Below are 10,652 nucleotides of genomic sequence, written 5' to 3'. Positions count from 1 at the left end.
GAACGCTTCACATCCACTAGTCCTGGCAGGAAAAACGCATCTAAAATCCACATGCGTTTTTCCAGCCAGGGAGAAGCGGAAAAAATCTGCAGCATTTCTGCATCGTGGACACTTAGCACATCTCTCTCTCTATATCTATATATAAACTGCTCAAAAAATAAAGGGAACACTGAAATAACCCATCCTAGATCTGAATGGATAAACTCTTCTCATTGAATACTTTGTTCTGTATAAAGTTGAATGTGCCGACAACAAAATCACACAAAAATCATCAATGGAAATTACATTTATTAACCAATGGAGGCCTGGATTTGGAGTCACCCCCAAAATTAAAGTGGAAAAACACATTACAGGCTGATCCAACTTCACACTCCAGCCACATGAGGTCTGGCATTGTCCTGCATTAGGAGGAACCCAGGGCCAACCGCACCAGCATATGGTCTCACAAGGGGTCTGAGGATCTCATCTCGGTACCTAATGGCAGTCAGGCTACCTCTGGCGAGCACATGGAGGGCTGTGCGGCCCTCCAAAGAAATGCCACCCCACACCATTACTGACCCACTGCCAAACCGGTCATGCTGAAGGATGTTGCAGGCAGCAGATCGCTCTCCACGGCGTCTCCAGACTCGGTCACGTCTGTCACATGTGCTCAGCGTGAACCCGCTTTCATCTGAAGAGCACAGGGCGCCAGTGGTGACTTTGTCAATCCTGGTGTTCTGTGGCAAATGCCAAGCATCCTACACGGTGTTGGGCTGTGAGCACAACCCCCATTTGTGGACGTCGGGCCCTCATACCACCCTCATGGAGTCGGTTTCTAATCGTTTGTGCAGACACATGCACATTTGTGGCCGGCTGGAGGTCACTTTGCAGGGCTCTGGCAGTGCTCCTCCTGTTACTCCTTGCACAAAGGGGGAGGTAGCGGTCCTGCTGCTGGGTTGTTTCCCTCCTACGGTCCCCTCCACGTCTCCTGGTGTACTGGCCTGTCTCCTGGTAGCGCCTCCAGCCTCTGGACACTACGCTGAAAGACACAGCAAACCTTCTTGCCACAGCTCGCATTGATGTGCCATCCTGGATGAGCTGCACTACCTGAGCAACTTCTGTGGGTTGTAGAGTCCGTCTCATGCTACCACGAGTGTGAAAGCACAACCAACATTCAAAAGTGACCAAAACATCAGCCAGAAAGCATTGGTACTGAGATGTGGTCTGTGGTCCCTAACTGCAGAACCACTCCTTTATTGAGGTTGTTTAAGTGTTCCCTTTATTTTTTTGAGCAGTGTTGTGTGTGAAGGAAATAAGTATTTGATCCCTTGCTGGTTTTGTAAGTTTGCCCACTGACAAAGACCGGAACAGTCTATGATTTTAAGAGTAGGTTAATTTTAACATTCAGAGATAGAATATCCCCCCCAAAAAAACAAGAAAATCACATTGTATAAATTAGATAAATTTATTTGCATTTTGCAGTGAGAAATCAGTATTTGATCCCTCTGGCAAACAACACTTAACACTTGGTGGCAAAACCCTTATTGGCAGCACAGCAGTCAGACGTTGTTTGTAGTTGATGATGAGGGTTGTGCACGTGTCAGGAGGAGTTTTGGTCCACTCCTCTTTGCAGATCATCTCTAAATCATTCAGATTTTGAGGCTGTCACTTGGCAACTCGGAGCTTCAACTCCCTCCATAAGTTTTCTATGGGATTAAGGTCTGGAGACAGGCTAGGCGACTCCATGGCCTTATTGTGCTTCTTTTTGAGCCACTCCTTTATTGCCTTGGCTGTATGTTTTGGGTCATTGTTTTGCTGGAAGAACCAGCCACGACCCATTTTTAATGTCCTGGCGGAAGGAATGAGGTTCCAGCTGCCTTGAGATCATTAACATGTCCCCCCCCGTGTAGTTTTAGGCTGACCTCTCACCTTCCTCATGATCAAGGATACCCCCACGAGGTGAGATTTTGCATGGTGCCCCAGATCGATGTCGATAGACAGTCATTTTTCTATTTCTTCCATTTTCTTACTATTGCCCCAACAGTTGTCTCCTTCTCACCCAGCATCTTACTTATGGTTCTGTAGTCCATTCCAGCTTTGTGCAGGTCTATGATCTTGTCCCTGACATCCTTAGAAAGCTCTTTGGTCTTGCCCATGTTGTAGAGGTTAGAGTCTGACTGATTAATTGAGTCTGTGGACAGGAGTCTTTTATACAGGTGACTATGTAAGACAGCCGTCTTTAATGCAGGTAAGGAGTTGATTAGGAGCGTCTAACTGGTCTGTAGGAGCCAGAACTCATAATAAATAAATTTATTTAACATTTATACAATGTGATTTTCTTGTTTTTGTTTTTTTTATATTCGCTCTCTCAAATGTTAAAATTTACCTACCCAGAAAATTATAGACTGTTCATGTCTTTGTCAGGGGGCAAACTTACAAAAACAGCAAGGTCACCTTACCGTGGTTGATGGAAATACATTTATTGGCCAACTCATGCGCTAAGAACCTTCATTTTTTGCAGGTACAATTTTGTGCTAAGTACACTTTATTTAGCAACAATGTAGTTTAGATCTTACGTTTTCAGTGTTTGTATATATCTTGGCCCTTACAGAGTACTGCTGTGTTCTCCTTTTGTACGTTATGCAGTAATCGCAGCTTGCACCTGTTCACACTATATGGAGGTGCTGGTCAGGTTTTTGTTATCTTGCAGATAGATATAGCTAGATAGATACATACATACATACACATACACACATATATAGATAAATATGCATAGATATATACACAAGTTCTGGAGAAATTACCTGGACACATCGGTAGCAGACATTTTTTTCCGAAAAGTGTCGAAGGATTTTTTCCTGCTGCTTCGCGACACTTCTTGTAAATAGATTTTTAGATGGTCCTTGGATTTTACCAGCCATGTCTGATTGTTACCCAAGTCCTGGTAGCTTTTAGCTTTGTGTGTGAAAAATCTAATGCAGGTCATGGCAGCGCGGACATGGTCCTGTGAAAAATAGGCACAGATCAGAAGAAGTAGGTCAGGATTCCTGGGCAGAGTTAGTCTGGGTCATACAATGCAGACAATGGAGTAACTAGATTCTGATGAGCACCGGTGCCCCCCGCCCCTTCATGTTCATCAGATGCATGGGTTCTTGCAGCATTCCAGATCCTGTGAAAACATGTGTGCGACCTCTCATGTAATTATGTGCCCCTTTCTGTAATAATGTCCCCCTTCACGGCCCTTCCTGTAATATCATCCATTCTGGCCCCTTCCTGGTATAATGTCCTCCATCCTAGGCCCTTCCTGGTAGGTCTCCGTTTCCTCGTATAATGTCCTCCATTGTGGGACCCTTCCTGGTATAATGTCCTCCCATCCTAGGCCCTTCCTGGTATGTCTCCGTTTCCTGGTATAATGTCCTCCATTGTGGGACCCTTCCTGGTATAATGTTCCCCATCCTTGTACAATATGCCCCCATCCTGAACTTCTTCCATTAATAATGCACTTTTCCAACAAATATAAAAAAAATGAATCAACTGTTGGGTCTCGACTTCCCCTGCTCCTGCGACGTGCAGCATTCTCTTCCATAGCTAGCACAGAGGTCAGCAGCGGACCTCAGCGTGCAAGTGACGGGCAATGCAGGACGTCTCGCTGACTGGCTGGCATCATGTACTGCAGTGCAGAGACCCAGCGGGTCTCTGTGCCGCAATACATTTCAAGTGAATGTGCTTTCTTGGATGGATATATAGCAGAAATAGATGCTTGCTCTGACCGCTGATGTTTAACTATTTAAATGCCTGGCGAACTTAGACAGCGGCATTTGATATTTAGAGTGGCGCAATCATGTCATGTGCCTGTTATAGGACCCATGACGCGATGGCAGGGTGCCAATGAGTTGTCATGTCCTCTGGGGGCATGCTGAAAAACTCCATGCCTGGACCTAAATCCTTCTGTGAAATCTAGCCTGTGAGCTTTATAGAAGAAGAGATCAAATGACCGCAGGAGACTAAAGAATAAACTTAAAAAAAAAAATAGAAATAAATAAAAAATAAAATAAAAAATGTAGAAATTATTATTATCTCCCTTTTCCCACTATAGAAATGGAAATTAATTTAATTTTATGTTTTAATAGATGACAAATATGTTAACACGTTAACAGTGTAAAAAACAAAAAAAAAATATTGAAATGGCAGAATTGCAGCCATTCCGCCCCCGTATAAAAATGTAACAAAAAAGCAAAATCAAAACCCTCGTATTACCCCAAAACTGTATCAATAAAAACTACAGCTCAGCATGCAAAAAAATAAATCCCTCGCTCAGCTCCAACGACACAAAAATGGTGACACATACAATTTTTTCTATATACTGATGTAACCATAATGACTAGCGTTGAGCGAGTATGTTCTGTCCGAGTATGCTCGGGCCGAGCTCTGAGTATTTACAGCTGCTCGGTGATATGGTTGAATCGCTCCCGTGTGCATGATTTTCAACTGTTTGAGGAATGTGTAAGAAATAGACATTCCTCCCATGTAATAAAGCTGTCAAAGAGTTGCAAATCATGCACACGGGAGCGATTCAACCATATCACCGAGCAGCTGTAACTACTCGGAGCTCGGCCCGAGCATACTCGGCGAAAGGGTTAATAGAACATACTCGCTCAACACTAATAATGACCTTTGGAATATTTTATTTTTGCTGCATAATGAAAGCCATAAGGTCAAAAAACACTGGCGGAATTGCACTTTTTCACCTGACTTGGCATTGTTTTTCAGCACGCCATATGGTAAAAATTAATGGTATTCAAAATAAAAACTTATCCTGCCAAAAAAAAAAAAAAAACAAGCCTTCATGCGGCAACGTCAAAGGGGAGGGAATATAATGGTGTGGTTATGATGGACTCCTGGAAGTACAATTACCAGTAGGACCAATTCCTATTTTCCCAGGACGACCCTCATGACAGCACAACAGGAGAAATAGCAAATAAATGGCTTCGCAGGGTGGGACTACTGCTTGAAGAACTTTTCGCCCAAAGACTAACTGTTGGCCTGATAATACGAAATGTTATGTTAGACCAGGTCCACTGATGCTCCAACTCTCTCAGCCCAAGATACAGAGAATGCTCTTGTTGAGTGAGCTTTAATATTAGTTTCCCTTCCAACTCGTATGCCAGCACTATTGTTGAGGTTATCCATCTGGCCATAGTCATTTTAGAGGCTTTCTTGCCTCTATTTTTTCCTCAATGTTGTAGGAACAGATTTGAGTCCTTTCTTCAGGGTTCTGTAATCTCCACATAATGAACCACAGATCTTTTCACATAAGGGATAAGAGATCTGCACTCTCAATGTACTAGGTCTTAATCCCTTCTCGAACCCACACTGGAGGAAATCTAGTATTTTAGGAATATCTGGACTGGACGACTCTGAAATAGGCTCCCCTACAATAGAGCAGAAGTTCTTCCACACCTTGGAATAGATGATTGAAGTCACAGGTTTCCTGCTTGCTTGCATAGTTATCACTATCATCTGAAAGACCTTTAGAGATTAGGATTTACCTCTAAGGATCCAAGCCGTGAGATGAAGGAAGTGTATGTCCTTATGAAAGAGGGGACACTGAACGAGAAGGTCTTGTCTCTCTGAAAGAAAAAGTGGAACCTCCATGGCCATCTGATGTAGAAGCAGAAACCAGCTCCTTTTTGGCCAGAAGGGGTCCACCAGATTATTGTGGCTTGGAGAAAAGGCATACAGGAGACCTGCTCTCCAACTTTGAGATAAGGCGTCCGCCCCTTCTGGGTGGTCTCCCAGATTCATAGAAAAGAATCTTGGTAGCTTTGTATTCCGTCTGGTTGCGAATAGATCTATGCCGGGGGTACCCCATCTCTGGATTAAAAGGTGGAAAACCTCCTGGTTTAGTTCCCATTCGGAGAGTCCTATCTTTTCTCTGCTGAGGAAATCCGCTATCCTGTTTTCCAAGCCTCTAAGATGAAATGTCGAGATGGAGAGAACCGCCGTTTCTTCCAACTGGAAGATCTGCTCCGCTAATGCCTACAGGAGTCTACCCTTCGGACTTCCCGGTCGATGGAGAAAAGAGATGGCTGTCACATTGTCTGAGAAGACTTACGTGCTGGCCTCTGACTATATCTTGGCACTACCAGATCCTATCGAAGACATAGACCTCCAGGAGATCTATCTCCTTTGCATGTCTTTATGGTGTGTTTTTTTTCACTTTTTTATTTGATGCAATCAATAAAAATAACATTTTATGCCATTTTCCAGTCTGGAGGTCTTGGTCTTTGATAGGATCTGGTATTGCAATTAGGACCTTTCTTTACCTTTTGGTGGCCATGTTGGCTCATTATATCTTGGCACTGCTGGAGAAACTCCCAGACTGCTCTTCATTCCCGGTAATTGGACGTTCTGGTCTTCACCTCGGAAGGCAATACGTCTTGAACATATCGTCCTATCTCTGCTCCCCAGCTTATCTGGCTTGCGCTGGAGGTAATGCGCATGAACTCAAGACACTCCTCTATGCATCTTTTAGGTCTAAAGTGCACAATACTGAATCTCTGCTTATTAATGGCATGCTGGACCTTACTGTCCCCATCTTGAATTTCCTGTATCTGAAGCATCGATTAAGAGGTTTCAGATTTATGATGGTGTGGTATTTGCAAGAAGGCTTTTTTTTATGGAGAAGAGGGAATAATAGTGACCCTGCTCTGTTTCTAAGGGGGGAACTGGGTAGAATGCCCCTATGTCTAACAGGTCTATTTATCTTGCCACAGCCTTTCTGCGGCAAGGAGAGCTTGGCCAAGTGAGCCGATAGACTTCTCCCAACTCCCCCCCCCACAAAACTACCTTGTAGCCCTCCTTAATAGTTTACAGAATCCATTGATTGATTGTTATGAATTGCCAACCCTCTAGAAAAAAACTGAATTCCCCCCTCCCCACTATTTTGGCACCAGGGTCTTCCCGATGGGCCGGGATGAAACTGGGTGGATCTACCCTTACCTCCCTTGGGGTAATGACACCTACCAGTCTTACCCTTACCCCTGCAATCTTGTCCGAGATTGTCGGGGCTTATGAAAGGACTGGTATCTTTTGGATCCATCTTTCAGAAAACCTTTTTTGTTGTAAAGGCCCTTTCCAGGATTTCATTTAATACTGGACCAAAGACGCATGTGCCTGAGAATGGGTTGGAGCAGAGCTTATTTTTAAGAATGGCTATCTCCTGACCAAGCTTTCAGCCAGATATCTAACTAGGCTAGAAGGGCTAACACGTTAGCACTGGCCGCAAACCTTCCAGATTCGGCCGAGGCATCTGCCTTAAACTGTGTTGCGGTTTTTAATATGGGGAGGAGTCTAACATAACCTCTCGGGGGGGGGGGGGGGTATTAGATGATAGTTGGGCTGTCAGCTCCAAAATCACATAGATCTGGCTACTGATGTAGCGGCTATGTTAGCCCTGATAATTACCGCTGAGGATTCCCAGCATCTTTTCAATAAACCCTCAACCTTTTTATACATGGAGTTCCGGAGGTAAGAGTTGTCCTCAAAGGGTATTGATGTCTTCCTTGCTATTTTGGCAATGTCCATATTTTGGGATCTCTTCCTAAAGTTTGACTCGAATGGGAGCCGAGCTTTAAAATCCCTGGGAACAATCAGCCTTTTTTCTGTGTCCTCCCATTCCTCCAGGATCATCGCTTTAATATGCTCGCTCACAGGGAACACTATTTCTCTGTCTTCTCAGCCCCAACAGACGGTGCACATCCACCACCTAAGTCAGTACCATTTTAAAGGGTCTCACCTGCTTGAGGTGATCGAGGGACGTCCCCCATTGTCATCCTGCTGCCTTCCCACCTAGGACGCATGCTGCGCCGTCTGAATAGGCAGTCTCCCTCTAAAGCCAGCGTGCATTCCACCCTGGAACACATGCGTCGTCAAATTGTACCATGGACCGCAAGTGCGTTCCATCCTGGCAGGAACCGTAAGTCGCGACCGGCAGGGACAGCGTAACGCCGAGAGCCCTCCGCAGAGGGAAGAGGCAAAGTCAGGAGTCGCCTCTCGCTAGTACTGACAGGACTGAGGGACCCGCGTCCAATGAGGTATCACTCTCGAGCTACTTGACAGCGGGAAGGGAAGAGATCGGTTCTCTCCACTCCCAAGGTAATCTTCGCGCTGCTGCGCCCTCTTCAGCATCCTGTTAGGGACAGGAAAAACACTGAGGGCGAGGTGGAGGGGGTGGGGCTTTTAACCTCTTGTGTGTTTCCTGTCCCTAGAGGATGAGTAGGACTTCCCTCCTGTTGTGCTGTCATGAGAGACGTCCTGGGAAAAAAAAAAGTTAAGGTTCTTGGAAGAAAAAAAAAAAAAAAAGAAAAACGCAACAATGCCGGTGTCAGACTATGCAGGTAAATCCGGTAATAACCCCCACCCACTGATTAAGTTAATAAACAACCCCCCCCTTGATTAGGTATAGACTCTTCCTATAGATTAGGTATACACCTCCCCTCTTCCTACTGATCAGGTATACACCCCCTCCCTGATTAGGCATACAGCCCCTCTGAGTAGAGGCAATGGAAGGAGGTGAATCCAGCACCAAATCAGAGGAAAATTACATTAAAAACAACAGTTTATTGAAAAAATATTAAAAGAATTCATCATATAAAAAAGCTCTTCTCCGAGCCATGCACAACTGACGCGTTTCGAACTCTGCGTTCTTAATCCCAGTGTGACATAGTATAGTTCTCTAGCACTGGATTTTGAAAGGTACCGGATGTGACATCGAGAGGTCTCTGATTCTCAATGAGCGTAGAAACTTATTTCTCAAATTAATTTACATTATTAGGAATAAAAAGTTAAGTCAATTCTAATGCTCATACCGTTTGGTGTCCTTCGTTTGAGAATCCATCAATAATGGAACATTCCCCATTAGAATTGTCCTGTAAGGTACAACACTGTTTTGCTCTTATATATTCAAAGACTGGTAAATTATGCACCACATGTCTGGGATGACAACAAGCAGCAAATAACAGTTTGCAGTGAGTTTTCTATATAATTCACATTTGACATCTTCATTCTTCGTATCCCCACACGAGTAAATCGCCCAAAAAATTTTTTATACAATTAAAATTGTGTGAAACTGATGTTATCCTCATTGTTGTTAATGTAATCAATGAATTTAGGTAGGTATGGAAGCCTTACAGCCGCGCCAGATGAGGAGGACGTCATCTATGAAGCTTCCAAACCAAAAATAGCGGACAAAAAGGAATATGACACATTATAAATACATTTTTTTCCCACCAATTCATAAAAATATTAGTCAGGGAGGACGAAAATCTTGCACCCATTGAGCAACCTTGGCACTGGATATAGAAATCCCCCCCAAAAAAATAATTAACACAAAAAGCATTACTTTGAACATAAATTTCATCAAATCATTAAAATAATTAGATTACTTATGTAACTGTTTAGACACAGCAATTAGTGCTAGATAGTGTTGAGTGAGTATGTATCGTTAACCCTTTCGACGAGCACGCTCGGGTGCTTGCAGAGCATTTTGGCATGCTCGACACTTCTTTTACTGCCGTCATGGCTGTTAGACAGCTGTGACACATGCAGGGATTGCCTGTCATGCCTGTTAGACAGCTGTGACACATGCAGGGATTGCCTGTCAAACTATTGTTAGAGGGCAATAAACCAGCTATGCTTTGTTGTTCCCATTATTAAAGAGTGGGTCTCCTATACTGTTATTGCGTATGCAGTGACTGCAAGGGCTGCCAAAAAATTGGACGCAACCCAATACCCCTTTGAAGAGACGTAGAGGAGGTCCTCATTAAAAAAAAATGTTTTACCATTGTTAACGAGTGGGTCTCCTATACTGGTAATGTCCAGGCACTAAGTGCATGGGCTGAAAAACATTTACCCCTAAGGGGTATACATGAACATACTATAGGACATACAGAATTTTAGAGGTAGTCCTCTAAAAAAAAATTTCCTACAGGCATCATAAAACACCCTTAACCCCTTAGTGACCGGACAAATTTCTTGAAATCTGACCAGTGTCACTTTATGTAACAACTACTCTAGAAAACTTTAACATATCCCATTGAGTTTAAGGTTGGTTTTTTTTGACACATGATACTTTATAATAATGGTAAATATAGTTTGATATTTTTTGCATTCATTTATAAAAATATCAGAAATTTGACAAAAAAAAAAGGTTTTAAAAATTGCAATTTTCAAACTTTGAATAACTATCCCTTTAATCCCAATAGTCGTACCACACAAAAACATGAATAACATTTCCCTCATGTCTGCTTTACATCAGCACCATTTCTAAAAGCGTTGTTTTATTTTGTTAGCATTTGTAAAAGTTTAAAAATGTAGCAGTAATTTTTCATTTTTTCAAGGAAATTTACAAAACTTATTTTTATAGGGACCCGTTTAGTTTTGAAGTGACTTTGGGGGTCATTGTTGGAAACCACACAAAAGTGATACCATTTTAAAAACCGCACCCCTCAACGTATTTAAAATTGCGTTCAGGTAGTTCATTAACCCTTCTGGTTCTTTTCAGGAAGTAATGGAAAGTGACATGACAAGAATGGAAAAGTTTATTTTTAACTACCTAAATTTTGATAACTTCTGTACAGGCCGCTATAGCCTAGGATCTGCCAGGATCTGAG

General features: G+C 43.2%; 1 protein-coding gene across 1 annotated transcript in view; it reads right to left on the bottom strand.

The window, feature by feature from the left end:
* Window positions 1-10,652, bottom strand: part of ZFYVE26 (zinc finger FYVE-type containing 26) — a 290,489-nt gene that overhangs the window by 64,780 nt on the left and 215,057 nt on the right. The window contains exon 36 of the mRNA XM_073637441.1: window positions 2,784-2,983. Coding sequence (XP_073493542.1) covers window positions 2,784-2,983 — 200 coding nt within the window. The remainder of the gene's footprint in view (window positions 1-2,783; window positions 2,984-10,652) is intronic.

This window comes from Phyllobates terribilis, unplaced genomic scaffold (assembly GCF_046119375.1).
Source record: "Phyllobates terribilis strain yellow unplaced genomic scaffold, ASM4611937v1 Scaffold_6__1_contigs__length_29720123, whole genome shotgun sequence".
Lineage (NCBI taxonomy): Eukaryota > Metazoa > Chordata > Amphibia > Anura > Dendrobatidae > Phyllobates > Phyllobates terribilis.
This window is presented reverse-complemented; position numbering and strand designations above follow the sequence as displayed.